A 15,230-nucleotide genomic window follows, 5' to 3' on the forward strand; every position below is an offset into this window, starting at 1 on the left:
AATGTTTTATATGTTGATTTTATATCCTTTAAATTTGTTGAATTTGTTTAATAGTTTGAAATATTAGGGAGGAATCTTTAGGATTTTCTACATATAAGAACATTTCATCTACCTGCAGAGAAAATATGTAACTTCTGCATTTCCAGTTTGGATGCTTTTTATTTTTCTCACCTAATTGCTCTGGCTAACACTTAGAGAAAAGGCAAAAGTTGCCATCTTTGTCTACTTCCTTAGAGGAAAACCTTTCAGTCTTTCACCATTGATACGATGTAAAAAGTTGCCTTTTCCCTTATATTGCTTAAATTTTGAGACAATTTCCTTCCCTTCCTAGCTTGTTCAGTGTTGTTTGTTTGTTTTTGTTTTGTTTTGTTTTGTTTTTAATTTAATTTTATTTTTAAACTTTACATAATTGTATTAGTTTTGCCAAATATCAAAATGAATCCGCTACAGGTATACATGTGTTCCCCATCCTGAACCCTCCTCCCTCCTCCCTCCCCATACTATCCCTCTCAGTCGTCCCAGTGCACTAGCCCCAAGCATCCAGTATCGTGCATCAAACCTGGACTGGCATCTCGTTTCATACATGATATTTTACATGTTTCAATGCCATTCTCCCAAATCTTCCCTCCCTCTCCCTCTCCCACAGAGTCCATAAGACTGTTCTATACATCAGTGTCTCTTTTGCTGTCTCGTACACAGGGTTATTGTTACCATCTTTCTAAATTCCATATATATGCGTTAGTATACTGTATTGGTGTTTTTCCTTCTGGCTTACTTCACTCTGTATAATAGGCTCCAGTTTCATGTTCAGTGTTTTTATCAAAAGAATATTGAATTTCTTACTTCATTAATATGGTGTTTCATACTAATTGATTTTTGTATGTTGAAACATCCTCACAGACCTGGAATAAACTCCACTCGGTAATGGTATGTAATCCTTTCAACATGCTGTTAAATTCTGTTTGCTAGATTTTTGAATCAGTATTCATCAGGGATATTGATCTGTAGTTTTTTTCTTGTAGTATCTTTGTGTGGCTTCAGTATCAGAGTAACTAGTCTCATAGAATGAGTATAGAAATGTTCCTATTTTTTCAATTTTGGGGGAAGAGTTTGAGGAGGATTTTTGTTCATTTTTCTTTAAATATTTGGTAGAATTCACTAGGGAAGCTGTCTAGCCTTGGGCTTTTCATTGTTGGGATGTTTTTGATTACTGATTCAATATCCTTATTGGTTATGGATCTGTTCAAATTTTCAGTTTCTTCATGGTTTAGTATTCTTAGGTTGTTTATTTTTAGGACATTATTCTGTTATTTTGTCTATTAGCGTACAGTTGTTCTAGTATACTTTTTATATTGAAGTATAGTTGATTAAGAATATTATATTAGTTTCTTATGTATAACTTACTGATCTAATATTTTATAGGTTATATTCCACTTAAAGTTATTATAAAATATATTTCCCTGTGCTCTACAATATATTCCTGTTCCTTATTTACTGTGCAGAGTAGTTTAATTTCATACCCATATCTCATCTATCCCCTCCCTTCTTCTCCTAACTTATAACCATTAGCTTGTTTGTTATATCTGTGAGTCTGTTTCTCTTTCAAAATATTCATTTGTTTTACTTTTAAAATTCCACATATAAGTGCTAAATACAGTATTTGTCTCTCCTCTGTCTTATTTCATAAACAATACTCTTTAGGTCCATCCATGTTTTGCCAATGGCAGAATTTCATATTTTTCATGACTGATATTCCATTGTGTGTGTGTGTGTGTGTGTGTAGATACCATATTTTCTTTATAAATTTACCTGTTGATGGAGACTTCATTTACTTCCATACTTTGGCTATTGTAAGTAATGTTGCTATGAATATTAGGGTGCGTGTATATTTCAAATTACTGCATCCATTTTCTTTGGATATATATACAGGAGTGGAACTATTGGTAATGGAAGATCTATTTTTAGGTTTTTGAGGAACGTCCATACTGTTCTTCATAGTGACTGCACCCTTTTATAGTCCTATCAGGACTGTATTCCCTTTTCTCCACCTCCTCACCAACACTTGTTTTTTGTGGACATTTTAACAGGTGTAACATGATATCTCATTGTAAGTTTCATTGGCATTTCTTTGATGATTAGCAACATTGAGCATTTTTTCATGTGCATGCTGGCCATCTGTATACCTTCTTTGGAAAAATGTCTATTCATTTCTTCTGCCCATTTTTGATTGGGTTCTTTGATTTTTTGATATTAAATTATATGAACTATTTATAGATTTTTGTATTAATTCTTAATTATATCATTTGCAAATGATATATTTGGAAGGAAATTATATAATGAAAGGAAATCATATATTTCCTTTCATTCAGTAGGTTGCCTTTTGCTTTGTCTATGGTTTCCTTGCTGTGCAGAAGATTTTGAGTTTAATTACCTCCCATTTGTTTATTTTTGCTTTTGTTTATTTTGCCTTAGGAGACAGATCCCAAAAATATTGCTACTGTTTATGTCAAAGAATGTTCTATTTTCTCTTATCAGTTGTTTAGTTTTAGGTCTACATTTAGGTCTTTAATACATGTTGAGTTTATATTTGTATTAAAGTGTGAGGACATGTTTTCATTTCATTCTTTTATGTGAAGCTATCCAGTTTTACCAGAACAACTTATTGAAGAGGCTGTCTTTTCTTCACTGTATATTCTTGCCTCTTTTGTCACAGATTAATGACCATTATGGTGTAGGTTTATATCTGAGTTCTCTATTCCATTCCATTGATCTGCATCTGGTATTAGGTTAATCATTCTTGCCTTCTTTTGGTTATTATTTGCATGGAGTATTTTCCCTTTCCCCTTTCCTTTCACTTTTGTGTTTCTTTAGATCTAATGTGAGTCACTTGTAGACAACCTACAGTTGAACATTTGAAAAATATTCACCTCTCCCAGTCTTTACGCACTGGCTCCGTGAAGGTTGGTTGATGAGTGAAGGGAAAGGCCTTCACTCATCAACATGACATAAATGCTTAGAGTTTTTTCAGGCCTTTTTAAGCATGCCTATTTCCTGGGTCTCTGTGCTGTTCCTATCCAATATTCCAGTTTTCACAGCTTCTATTAAATGTCTTATATTTCCTCAGAGTCTCATCTCTGCTTCTTCTCAGGGTCTTAGATGCTCTTTGTATTTCTCTGCCCATAATTTCTTGCCCCCATAGCTCACAGATTTGTGACCTTCCTACAGTTCTTAGATGCCATGGTGCCTGCCACTGCTTTCAGTAGGCTCCCATCTGATATCCAAACCATGCCACCATTTCCACCATAGCTCCTTATTAGGCAAAACAGAAACGAGTCACTTAGGAAGCCAAAGACGGCCCAGAACAATGCAAACAAGTTTGACTTTTCCCCCCGCTGTATGGGAGGAAACTGGAATTGCACAGCTTCCTCCTGACCATGCTTTGCCAGGGAAGAGACAGTTATAGGTAAGCAAAAACATGCCAGAATTTCGTTCCATAGTAAGTGTAGCCTTTTCTTTGTTAAACATCTGTATGGCTACTACAAATCCATAACTGGCTTCTGGAGTTCCCACAAAGCTACTTTGGTCAGTGTTTGATCTTTATTTTGTGTTTCCACGAGTGAACCCGGGCCTAGAGCTTCCTAGTCTGCTCCTTGCTATCGGCACTCCTCGGGACTAGCATTTTTAAGAGGTTATTAATGACTTATTGTAGTTGATCCACTTCCTTTTATTACCTTTAAAAATTCCACATCTTCAAGCATAAGTACTGACCTCTTTGATTTGGTTAATAGACAATGACACAGCAACAGAGATCATATGGCTTATCCATTACCAGCAAATTTAGTGACTACAGCTTATTAAATCACAGTATTTTGAATGCTTATTTTGCTTGATGATTCAGCTGTACACAGTATTTTATAGACTGTTACACTTCCACTGTCTGAAAGGTGTCATATATATTATTGATGCTCAAAAGTGATGATGTCGTCTTAATGACACATTGAGCCTATTTATCCATGACCTAAGCCATGAGCCAACTGTTTATAAAAGCTGACTTCTAAAATTAAAGTTGACTTCATATTCTTCAACACTTCGTGAAGGAAAAACTACAGATCTTCTGAAGATAACCTATGTTTCCCGGATACTTTAGGTCCTTGAAAGTATATAAAGTTTTTATCTTTTAAATCATCAGTTGTAGCTCAGAAAGTCAGAAGTTGAGATTTATCTAATTTCCACCTATCAGGAATATGCATCCTCCATTATCCCAGGGTGCTACTTTTGGAGGAAATATCCCAGATAACTCTATTTGCTTGAGATTAATTACTTCTTCTCTATCTTCTCAAATATACCATATATTCAGTACGTTTCAGTCCATGTTCACATACTGCTTTGTAGTTACTTTTCAGTTTTCTGACTCTTTAGCTTCCTTGAATAAATTATATAATAATCATTCTTACTCCACATCTCGTTATTCAAGAAGTAACTGCAATTCTTTCTTACACTGCTATCACAAATGTCCTTTCTAACTAGTATCAGCCCCTTTCAGGTGTCATTTCCTCATAAATTATTAGTTTCATTGTAGATAGACACTGCTTGCTTTTATCACCATTCCACTTTAAAACCCAAAATTTCCTACAGGATAATGGTCACACTGCTTCATGACCCTCCTTAGTTTAGCCTCATACTACACTTCCACATTTATTTTCCCCTGTCTGTATCATGTTTCCTGTGACTGCACTTGTTTTCAGATCTGAACATACGCTGTTCTTTTTTCCTTGAATGCTCATCCCAGTCATCTACCTTACTAAATTTATTCATTGTACATTTCATTCATGTAGCATATATTTAATTATTGTTTTCTCATTTCTAAATCATATCTCTTGCATTAATCCTTCTCCAAATGCTTCAGTCCCCAATGTGTTCTGACTTATTTTGCCTTATACAGCAGTCATTTCTTTATCTTCTTCATTTGGCACATTTAGTACAATTTCTTGGCATATTTACTTATCTTTTTTCTACCTATATCCTATGTTCTCAGCTAGACTGTATGTTTCTCAAAGCCAGGAAACAAAGAGTAAAGCTTGTCTATTGTTATAGTGCTCTCAGCAGTATTTACATTTAATTATGTACCTGAACACATTATTTTCCTTGATCACAAGAGAAATGATGGGCAGTGTTGATGTTTACTCAATAAGCTTTGGTAAAACAAATAGAATCAATGACTTTTTTCCAGAAATCACACCCATAAAACATTGCTCACCCTCCTGTATTAAAATATTGAATTCAAATTTAAGGACAAAGTCAATGGGATTGTCTAGATGCTCCTCTGATGCCTGCCGACTATTTTTCAGGATTTGCCAAGAAGCTTTTGAATTTTAAAAGTTTCTTGGCTAGTGTAAAGAATACTTCTTTCAACCCATTAAATCATAGAATGCATAAACCAAGAGAGTTATGCCATGCTCAAGTGTTAATAAGAAAAGTTGCCAGTAAGCTCAACTTAGGACCTGGCTCAGAGAATGCATTCCATATATAGTTGTGAATCAATATCAGTTGTTGCCTGTCTCAGCGTTTACACGAATTAAGGGAGCAGGGCAGTTGAAATAGTGGTTTACTGATTTAGTGCTGAAAACCACTATACAGCTATTGTGGTAGATCCTCCATCAATAGATCATTCTCAGCCTGGGTGGTATTTTCATCACCTTGTGGAGATGAGCAGTGATTTGAACAGAACCATCTTTAAATAGGGCTCTCCGTGTGGCACAGACTATTAATCTGCCTGCAATGCAGGAGACCCGGGTTCAAACCCTGGGTCAGGAAGATCACTTGGAGAAGGGAATGGCCACCTGTTCCAGTATTCTTACCTGGAGGATTATATGGACAGAGAAGCCTGTTGGACTACAGTCCATAGGAACATTTTGGACTATGTGTTTCTTCTTCCATGATTCCTCATCTCTTTGGGACTTTGTATCTAAGCTGATATAAAGCATAGGTGTCCTTGTCTCCCAATATGTTACTACATTGCTAAGTAATAAAACGTTTTACCAGAAGTCTTCTAGAGATATACTATAACTCACTAACCTGTAGAGATCATTCAAACAGGAGGAATTTCAAGAATTCAGATGAATATGTTTTTTTCCCTTCACTCCTCAAGTCATAGCTGAAAGATTACAGCCCACTCTTTCTTAGTAGTGAGACAGCGGCCCTCTTTCTGTAGTTGAGATAAAAATATTTGGAAATGAATAAAATATTTTAAAATTAATGGCCCTCTCTATAATTTTTTTCTTGATTCAATTTCTTCTGAGAACACATTAAGTTTCATAAGTTTAGCCCAGGGCTAAACATGGCCCAGAAAATTCTAACACATGATTTTCTCATTAGATTCACTTTGAAAGTGAATAAAAACCACATGGAAAAACACACAGAAAAATAAATTCCTGGACTATAATGATGATCCAGAGTTTTCTTTACATGTCACTTACCTACTCTTACCCCCAATTTCTAAAAACACAAAGCATTTTTAATCAGTTTTCAAGAAGATGCTCTAATCTTCTATAAGCATGCATTCAAAGGAGGAAAACATTCTTCAGGTGTCAAGATTAAATGTGTTTATTTCGAGTTAGTGGATACAGTGGTATTTTAGATACCAGCACTCCAAGCTACACCTATGTATTTGCCTCTAAACCTTCACATGTTGTCAGTTTCCATTCCTCTAACATTCCATCACTGGGCCTCCTATTTCTAGCAAAGTCATAGTTCAGTTTTTTTGTTTTTTTTTTTAAAAGTAAGAGCAAGATGATCACCACATTGTGCTTCCAGTGCCCCCAGAAGGATTATAATTCTTTTAAACAAAGGTTTATTGTTTTCAGTAAAGGGGGAAATTGATAACAAGAGCACTAGTAATGGCACGACTAGAAGAGAAAGAACAGAATACAGATTCAAAGAAACATTTTAGGCTGGATGAATTAGTTTCTCCTTAGTAAAAACTCCACATAATATTATGGACATGATGTCAAAGTTAAATTGTTCAATTTGTGGGCCACACACTTAAGCGTATTGGCTAGTACATTTTTGCACTTAAACAGAAGCAATACAAGCTTTATGTTCTACCATTACACTTCCAGTTTGTCACTTATTAATATACCTGCCAACCTAATGATTCTTGCATGCATTAGAGTTTGCTTTTGTAGAGATAATTTTATTTTCCCCATCCCTCCCACTCCCGTAAACACTGCAATGTGAACTAGGCCCAATTTTATGAGAATGTTGCAAAGGACAGCTCTGTGCCACCTCGGGACAGGAATTTCCTGTCCCCTCCCCAGGCTAGAGACGGATCAGTGGTATTGATCACATCTCATCTTACATGCAAACAGACACTGTTCCTTATTTTCCCCATGCCAGAGGCATATGAGTCAGCAGGTATGCATACAAAAATGGAATTAAAAAGGAAAAAAAAAAAAGGAAGGGAAAAAAAAAAACTTTCTTGTTAAAGCCTATCGTCCTAGAAGGAATCCATTGCTTTGAATTCACTTAAAGCCTGTACAGGCGAAATGTGTTTCTTCTGAGAACCTCGTCTCACTCGTGTCTGGAATTCTTCAGGCTTTTCTCTCTTCACAAGGGGCTTCTTCTCTGGTGCCTTCATCTTCCAGGACACTACAGGTGAGTTGACAGCTGCTGTCCCATAGACCTTCTGGTATTTTGTTGAGGCCACATACGATGCTTTCACTGTGAGGACAACAGCATTCATCAGGTTTTTAGCTGCCTGGATGAGTGACGTGGCACTGTCCAGCTAGAGTAGAAGAATAAGATAAAAATGGGTTAGTCAAGGCCCAGCATTCAGAAGATGGAGGTGCAATTTCACAGTTAAAACAAAGTTGTGTCTGTGCAGGTATACAGTATTTCCATAAAGGAGCAGATTATTACATGATAAGGTGAATAGGTTAAAAAAGTCACCCGTCTTCTATTCCTAATCCCAACATAAGAAGGAGAAAAAAAGAGGATATTTGATGATACACAGTTTTCTTAAAATCTCAATACCTCTAAAGACAAAACTTTTTTTTTAATCACCTAAGAATTCCAACATAACAGAAATTTTCCAAAGTGGAACATTTAATGTTATTACATTAGGCTGACTGGTAATGATGACAATTACTTAAATGTTTGAAAAGCATTTGGCAGGCACTGAAGAATAAAAAGTTATAAGGGTTTTCCATCTCAGTTTTATGGTCCTCCCAGTGAAAGTGTCTATTTATTAATTTCTCCACCCTGACCTCTGGATTGATAGGGATGCAGGCAGTTAGGCAGAAGAATATATCCATGGATACACTGACTTTTTAATTAGATGTCTGATATTCTACAGTATCTGTCTGATTTTTCCCAGGTCTTAAATGTACTTCATATAAAAATATCAACAATTGTGTTAGGTGTGTTTAGGTCAGACAGCATTCAGTAAGACCCCCCTATTCATGTGCTAAATGAAATATTGTTTTTTTAAGAAGTGCCAAATGCTATTTTAACAACTTTTCCCCACTCAACTCTCACAACAGTGCTATGACGTAGGTATTACTGTCATTGCCATCATATGGTGAGAGATCTAGTGCACGCAGAGATCTAGTAATTTTCACAAGTTTACACAGCATAAGTGATAAGGTCCTTCAAGACTGTACTACTGTGCCATACTGCCACCCTATTGGGTAGGATGACTTTAAAATTGTTAAGACAAGTCACAGCTTAGAGCAGCATAGGTGTGGAAATTCATATCCAGACTCTAAGGCCAGGGATTTTTCCAGTTACCTCTTTTCTGCTTTTCACCAGTTAGGCAGCATGTTACATACTTCATACTAGACCATTCAATATCTGTTTCAAACTCCTGGACCACAAAAGCTGAAAAAGTTCAAAACTGCATTTCCCAGACTCCCATTCAGTCAGGACTGTATGTGTCACCTAATGACAGGAAAGAATTAACAGCTGCACTACAAATATTACTCCAGCTTCAGGGATGCCTGAATGTAATCTGTTCATCAAACTTATAGTATCAATTAAGGAAAGGTATCCCATTGTAGCTAAATGAGGAATTCAAGGCTGTTGCTAAGGAATGTGCTTCTAGTTGCTGAGGCTGTTCACTGTATAACTTGTAATCAATGACTGTAGCCACATTAGAGAATGGGAATGAGGCATACGACCTTCTGGGTGTGAGGAATTAACAGTGTTTATGCCCAGTGACCCCAAACACTGTGACTCCCCAGGTGATATGACCTGCATTCACTTAACTTGTCATTTTCTGTGAACCAAGCAAGTCTCAAGTAGTGACTGGGGACATCAAATGTTATATCCAAGGGCTCTATTATGTTGCCCTGGCTGTTATCTGTTTTACATCCTGAATTAAAGCTAAATAAACATATTATGAGCTTAAAAAACTCTGAGAAATAAACTCAATTCTTCTACGACAAAAAGCTTATAAAATCAGATCACTGGAGAAAACAACAGAAGGAGCTTTTTAAGTAAGAATTTCTTACAATGCCATAAAATTAAGGCTTCACCATACACACACACTCATACATACACACATAAATTAAACGTCAGTATTAATTAAACTGACTCCACAATAATATAGAGAAGCAGAGATTTGTGGATTAGAGCCATGACTCAAGGAATATATAATTGACTGCTTTGCAAATTAAATCAACCAAATGGATAGAGTAATTACTTACACTACCAATTCTATTACACTGTATATGATGTCCATATACCAAAATAACCATTTAACCAATAATGTTTACTTTATACAGCATAAATTTCTAAAGTCAGTTAAGGAAAAGAAAATTCTAGATTATTCACATTAATAGAAGGGAAGCCAAGCACAGATTAGTGCAGTGATGTTCTAAGTATGGTCTCTGAACCAGCAGTATCAGCATCACCTGGGAACCTTTTCAAAATGCAATCTCTCAGGCCAATTCCAAAATTTCTGAATCAAAAACTGGTAATCCAGGAGATTCTGATTCATGCCAAAGGTTGAGAACCTCTGGATTAATGAAACCCAAAGACTATCTCAAGGCTTGTTTCATCCAATGATTTCAAGACGTTCACCATCCACAAGTTTGGTAACATCACAGCTCATTAACCGATTGAATTTCACTTTTTCATCTTTCCAATGATACTTTCAGGTAGGAATATAAATAATGAAGAAAAGAGATAAGATAGCAAAATGCTGGGACAATTAGGAAATCAATCACGGTTTCTTTAGAGCTAGATACAATACCCCTTAGCCAATTGACAGTTCCCCGTAAAAGTCTGTCAGGTTTCAAAAATGAGCAATATTCATTCACAAAGTTAGTTGCTTCTATTGTGGGCTATGAGTGAAGAGAGGGTAGAATGATATTAATATATCAGGGACAGTTGTGTTGATTTGCTTTGGAGCAACAGAATTAGTAGAAGTAGAATAGGACCAAGTATGTCTATTGTATTTTAAATTGTCCCCTGAAAAGCAAATCTTGGGAGAACTGAGTAAGTCCAAAGAGAAGAATTACAAGTAATCTGGAGATTTTTACCACAGATTCCATTTTCAGATAGATGGTGTCTAATTCTGCTGCAAAAATATGATAGCCTCTTTCTTCTTCAGAACCCCTTTGTTCTCCCAGCCTGACGCACGAATCCTGTGAATAAACCTAACACATTGGTTGAGAGTGAGATGATTCTGAATGATTGAGCCAATGATTTTGTTCAAACCACCTGGTGGGGCAGGTACTAAACTTATGGCAAGGCAAAATGAGGAGGTGAGGCCCAGCTAAGCCTGAGCAAATACATTCTGAGGTAGTAAGGCCAATCCAAAATCAATGCAAAATTTTGACTTTTTCTTAAAAATTGGATTCCCTAAGGGTAAATTTTACCATTTGCCCTTTACCCACCATAATGATTTAGATCATTTCCAGCACCATCATAATTTGTTTTATTTAAAAATGGGTTTCCTTTATACTTGTCCAAAACAGCATCGAGACCTGGTTTTCAAGTGGAACATTTTGTTAAAAATTCACTTTCTAAAGAAAATACCTTAAAAACCATAAAGCTACATTTCAAGATGATATTTACATAGAAGGTTTATGAAAACTTATTTCACATAACTGCATTCTATTTCATGATGTATACTATAACTAGGGCATTTTCAAACAAAACATGTTAATGAATATGTGTAAACGAAGTTCTTGTAATAACAACCAACATTGACTGAATGTTTACAAGGCGCTTGGCATTGCTTTAGTCTTTTTAGTTAATTTGCATGACTCAAGAGTCCAAGGAGAAGGCAATGGCAATGCACTCCAGTACCTTTGCCTGGAAAATCCCATGGACAGAGGAGCCTGGTGGGCTGCCGTCTATGGGGTCGCACAGAGTCATACACGACTGAAGCAACTTAGCAGCAGCAGAAGCAGAGTCAAAAATCCTTGAAATAGAAACTCTACAACACCTTTTACAGATGAAGAAAGGAAAACTTAGGGAGGTGAGGTAAGGTAACTTGTTCCTGTTCAGTTCAGTTCAGTCACTCAGTCAACGTCCCACTCTGCGACCCCATGAACTGCAGCATGCCAGGCCTCCCCGTCCATCACCAACTCCCGGAGTCCACACAAACTCATGTCCATTGAGTCAGTGATGCCATCCAACCATCTCATCCTCTGTCATCCCCTTCTCCTCCTGCCGTCAATCTTTCCCAGCATCAGGGTCTTTTCAAATGAGTCAGCTCTTCACATCAGGAGGCCAGAGTATTGGAGTTTCAGCTTCAGCATCAGTCCTTCCAATAAACACCCAGGACTGATCTTTAGGATGGACTGGTTGGATCTCCTTGCAGTCCAAGGGACTCTCAAGAGTCCTCCAACACCACAGTTCAAAAGCATCAACTCTTAGGTGCTCAGCTTTCTTTATAGTTCAACTCTCACATCCATACATGACTACTGGAAAAACCATAGCCTTGACTAAATAGACCTTTGTTGACAAAGTAATGTCTCTGCTTTTTAATATGCTGTCTAGGTTGGTCATAACTTTCCTTCCAAGGAGCCAGCATCTTTTAATTTCATGGCTGCAATCACCATCTGCAGTGATTTTGGAGCTACCAAAAATAAAGTCAGACACTGTTTCCCCATCTATTTGCCATGAAGTGATAGGACCAGATGCCATGAATCAGCAAAGTAGGAATTAGGACCCATACTATCCTTTTCTCACCAAAGCCGAACAGCTGAATCACTATACTGTGTTACTTCTCTTAAGCCTCATTCAGTCTCTGGGGTCTTGTTTTTCAGTCACAACCTATCATTCAAAATGAACAAATCTCAATTATTAACTCTGGGCATCCTATGGGCTTTCCAGGTGGCTCAGTGGTAAAGAATCTACCTGCCAGTGCAGGAGATGCAAGAGATGTGGTTTCAATTCCTGGGTCTGGAAGATCTCCTGGAGCAGGAAATGGCAACTCACTCTAGTATTCTTGCCTGGGAAGTTCCATGGACAGAGGAGTCTGGTGAGCAACAGTCCACAGGGTCATAAAAGAGTCAGACATGACTGATCACACACGAACAGGGAATCCTATAAACATCATGACTGAGTCTAGTGAGAGCTTCTATCTCCTGATCTGTGATTTTGGGTCTTATTCTCAGAGCCTGGATTCTTTCTAACTCTATCTCTGGGTGTTGGATGTGCAGCATGCATGCATGCTAAGTCGCTTCAGTCCTATCTGTCTCTTCAAGACCCTATAGACTGTAGTCCGCCAGGCTCCTCTGTGCATGGTATTCTTTATGCAAGAATACTGGAGCACATTGCTATGCCCTCCTCCAGGGGCTCTTCCTGACCCAGGGATGGAACCCACATCTCTTGCATGGAACCCACATCTCTCTTTACCTCTGAGTCCCTGGGGAAGACTTTGGGTGTGCTACTGCCCAGTAATCCTTCCTGGCCATTCGCCTGTTCTCCTGGTTGGATTCACCATAAGGGCAGCAATGCCTAGGGTCTGAGCCACGAAAATTTGTCTTGTACTTGCTCAGTTTCTCTGAAGCACATTCAAGCTATGGCAGTAATGACTGGCTGTACACTCAGGTGGGGCTCAGCTACTCTGATGAGTGTTCTAAGCCTTTAACTGGGCCGGTCTTCCTAGCTTAATAACTCTCAAAGTTACCCCAGTCATTCCTCAAGCTGGCCTACATATACACTGACTAGACTCACCTACAGAAAGATACTTGTATATTTTCCTGCTCAAAGGCCTTTCTACTTCTTTGAGTATGCACATGCCCACGTGTACTCTCTCATGTTGGATTCTTTGCAACCCCATGGACTGTATAGCCCACCAGGCTCCTCTGTCCATGGGATTCTCCAGGCAAGAATATTGGAGTGGGTTGCCATTTCCTCCTCTAAGGGATCTTCTTGACCCAGGGATCAAACCTACATCTCCTGTGTTTCTTGCATTGTAGGCAGATTCTTTACCACTTGAGCCATCGGGGAAGTCCTAAAATTCCTCTATCAAGTCTAAGACAAGTGGCTACTTAATTTAAAAAAATAATAGCTTATGTTTAGCATTTGTGACCCTGAGTCATTATCTGGACTAGCTTCTCAAGTTTTCCTTCTCTCACCCAATCTCATTATGATAGAGGAACTACTATTGTGTTCAACTGGGACTTGGAAGGGCCATACAGCTTGTCCTGTATCATGACGGTAGTAAGTGGTAAAGCCAAGATTCAATCCCAGAAAGCCTAATTTCAGAGTCCATGCTCTATCCATTGCTTCATGCTGTTTCTCAGAGTTGTGACAGCAGACGAATCCACAGTCCTAAATTTCATCAAACTGTGCTAGACTAAGTCTCCCCACTCCATCCCATAGGTGTCTGTTGTCCCTAACCACAGAAATTAGGCTTCTAATTCTGTCACTATTCTTTTTAAAATATCAAAGTACTATTTTAAAAAGGCAACAGATGTTTGCTCACATCTTGTTCTATTACAGTCCATGAAAAGCAAACAGGGGTGGAAGAACTGTTTTACAGCCATTTTTATAGGGTTTTTCTGGCTCTTTTTCTGCCTCTCTTACCATTCTATTCTTCTTCACCTCATTTAACACCTAATAGATATCTTTTTCCCTGCATTTTCTTATTTTGTGTTTTGAATAGAGAGAAATACTAGGGGGAAGACTTTCCTGAATTATGATTCTCCCATTAATCAATATTTGTGCTAATTCCTCATGTCAAAGCTGAAGATTGTTGTGAAAAGTGCTTATAATGAATCTTTAAAGTTTACAGGATCATCTGGAGATTTCTGAAACCCCATGTCCTTAAGTTTTATGCTATTTCATTAACATGGGGTTAATACTGCAAGAGGTGCTCAGTTTCAGTAAAAACAGAATTTGACACAAACGTGACTGCAAGACTCAAATCACACATGAAGATGCAACCACATTCTTGAAACACTAGTTATCATTTACTCTTTACCCTACATCTGTCTACTTACACATTTATGCATCCAAGGACTTCTTCACAATAGATACCTATTGTAACTATGTTGTGTCAACCACTGGGCTTAAGTGTTGTGTATACAAATATTAGACCCAAAGTTTTAATTTTTGTTCAGTTTCTAAGTCAAGTCCAACTCTTTGTGACTCCCATGAAGTTTTAATGCTCTATTATATATCCTTTAGTTGGATGTGAGGTGCTAAAATCCCAGAAAATAGAGGGATCTACCTTGAATCAGATAGGGATAGGTTAGGAAAATGAAGCTTACTGGTGGATATGATGTCTAAGCTCACTTTGATGGACTGAACAGAACATTGTTGGTGCCTAGATGGTTAAGAATGCTGAAGAAGGACAATTTTAAATATCATACAGATGGGTATATATGGATGAATTCATCCAGGTGATATTAACAGAAACAAGAGGGATGCTGCAGTGCTCAACTGTTGAGTTTAACTTTGGACAAATGGAATAGTGTGTGTGCTATAAGTAAGCGGAGTGAGTTATCAGAGGGAGAGCTGAAATTCTGTGAGTGAAATTCAAGAAAACCATGTTTTGTTTATATCGGTTTTCTCAGTTCTGCATACTCTAAGTATACAACTTATGTCAATTTCTGATTTCTTCTTCCCTTCACATTCCTTATTTAGTGTTTCTACAGAGAGACACGATAGAATGTGGAATGAAATATTAAATCCATATTCTGCCCTCAGGTCAAAAAGTCTAATGAATCTACTAAAATTTTTTTCAGCATTATACTAACATCAAAATC

The 15,230-nt window shown here is 37.5% G+C and overlaps 1 protein-coding gene across 4 annotated transcripts in view; it reads right to left on the minus strand.

Annotated features, from left to right (window-relative positions):
• Positions 1–6,587: 6,587 nt before the first annotated feature.
• The window catches only part of CTNNA2 (catenin alpha 2), a 1,365,089-nt gene continuing 1,356,446 nt past the window's right edge, over positions 6,588–15,230 (minus strand). For 2 of the 4 annotated variants that reach the window (XM_070798845.1, XM_070798846.1), the window contains 2 exons: positions 10,542–10,658; positions 6,588–7,783 (listed from right to left, as the gene is read on the minus strand). In XM_070798845.1, the coding sequence (XP_070654946.1) occupies positions 7,496–7,783; positions 10,542–10,658 (405 nt within the window). In that variant the 3' untranslated portion in view covers positions 6,588–7,495. The remainder of the gene's footprint in view (positions 7,784–10,541; positions 10,659–15,230) is intronic. The other 2 variants (XM_070798847.1, XM_019970349.2) reach the window with 1 other exon arrangement.

The sequence above is a fragment of the Bos indicus genome, chromosome 11, assembly GCF_029378745.1.
Source record: "Bos indicus isolate NIAB-ARS_2022 breed Sahiwal x Tharparkar chromosome 11, NIAB-ARS_B.indTharparkar_mat_pri_1.0, whole genome shotgun sequence".
Taxonomy (NCBI): domain Eukaryota; kingdom Metazoa; phylum Chordata; class Mammalia; order Artiodactyla; family Bovidae; genus Bos; species Bos indicus.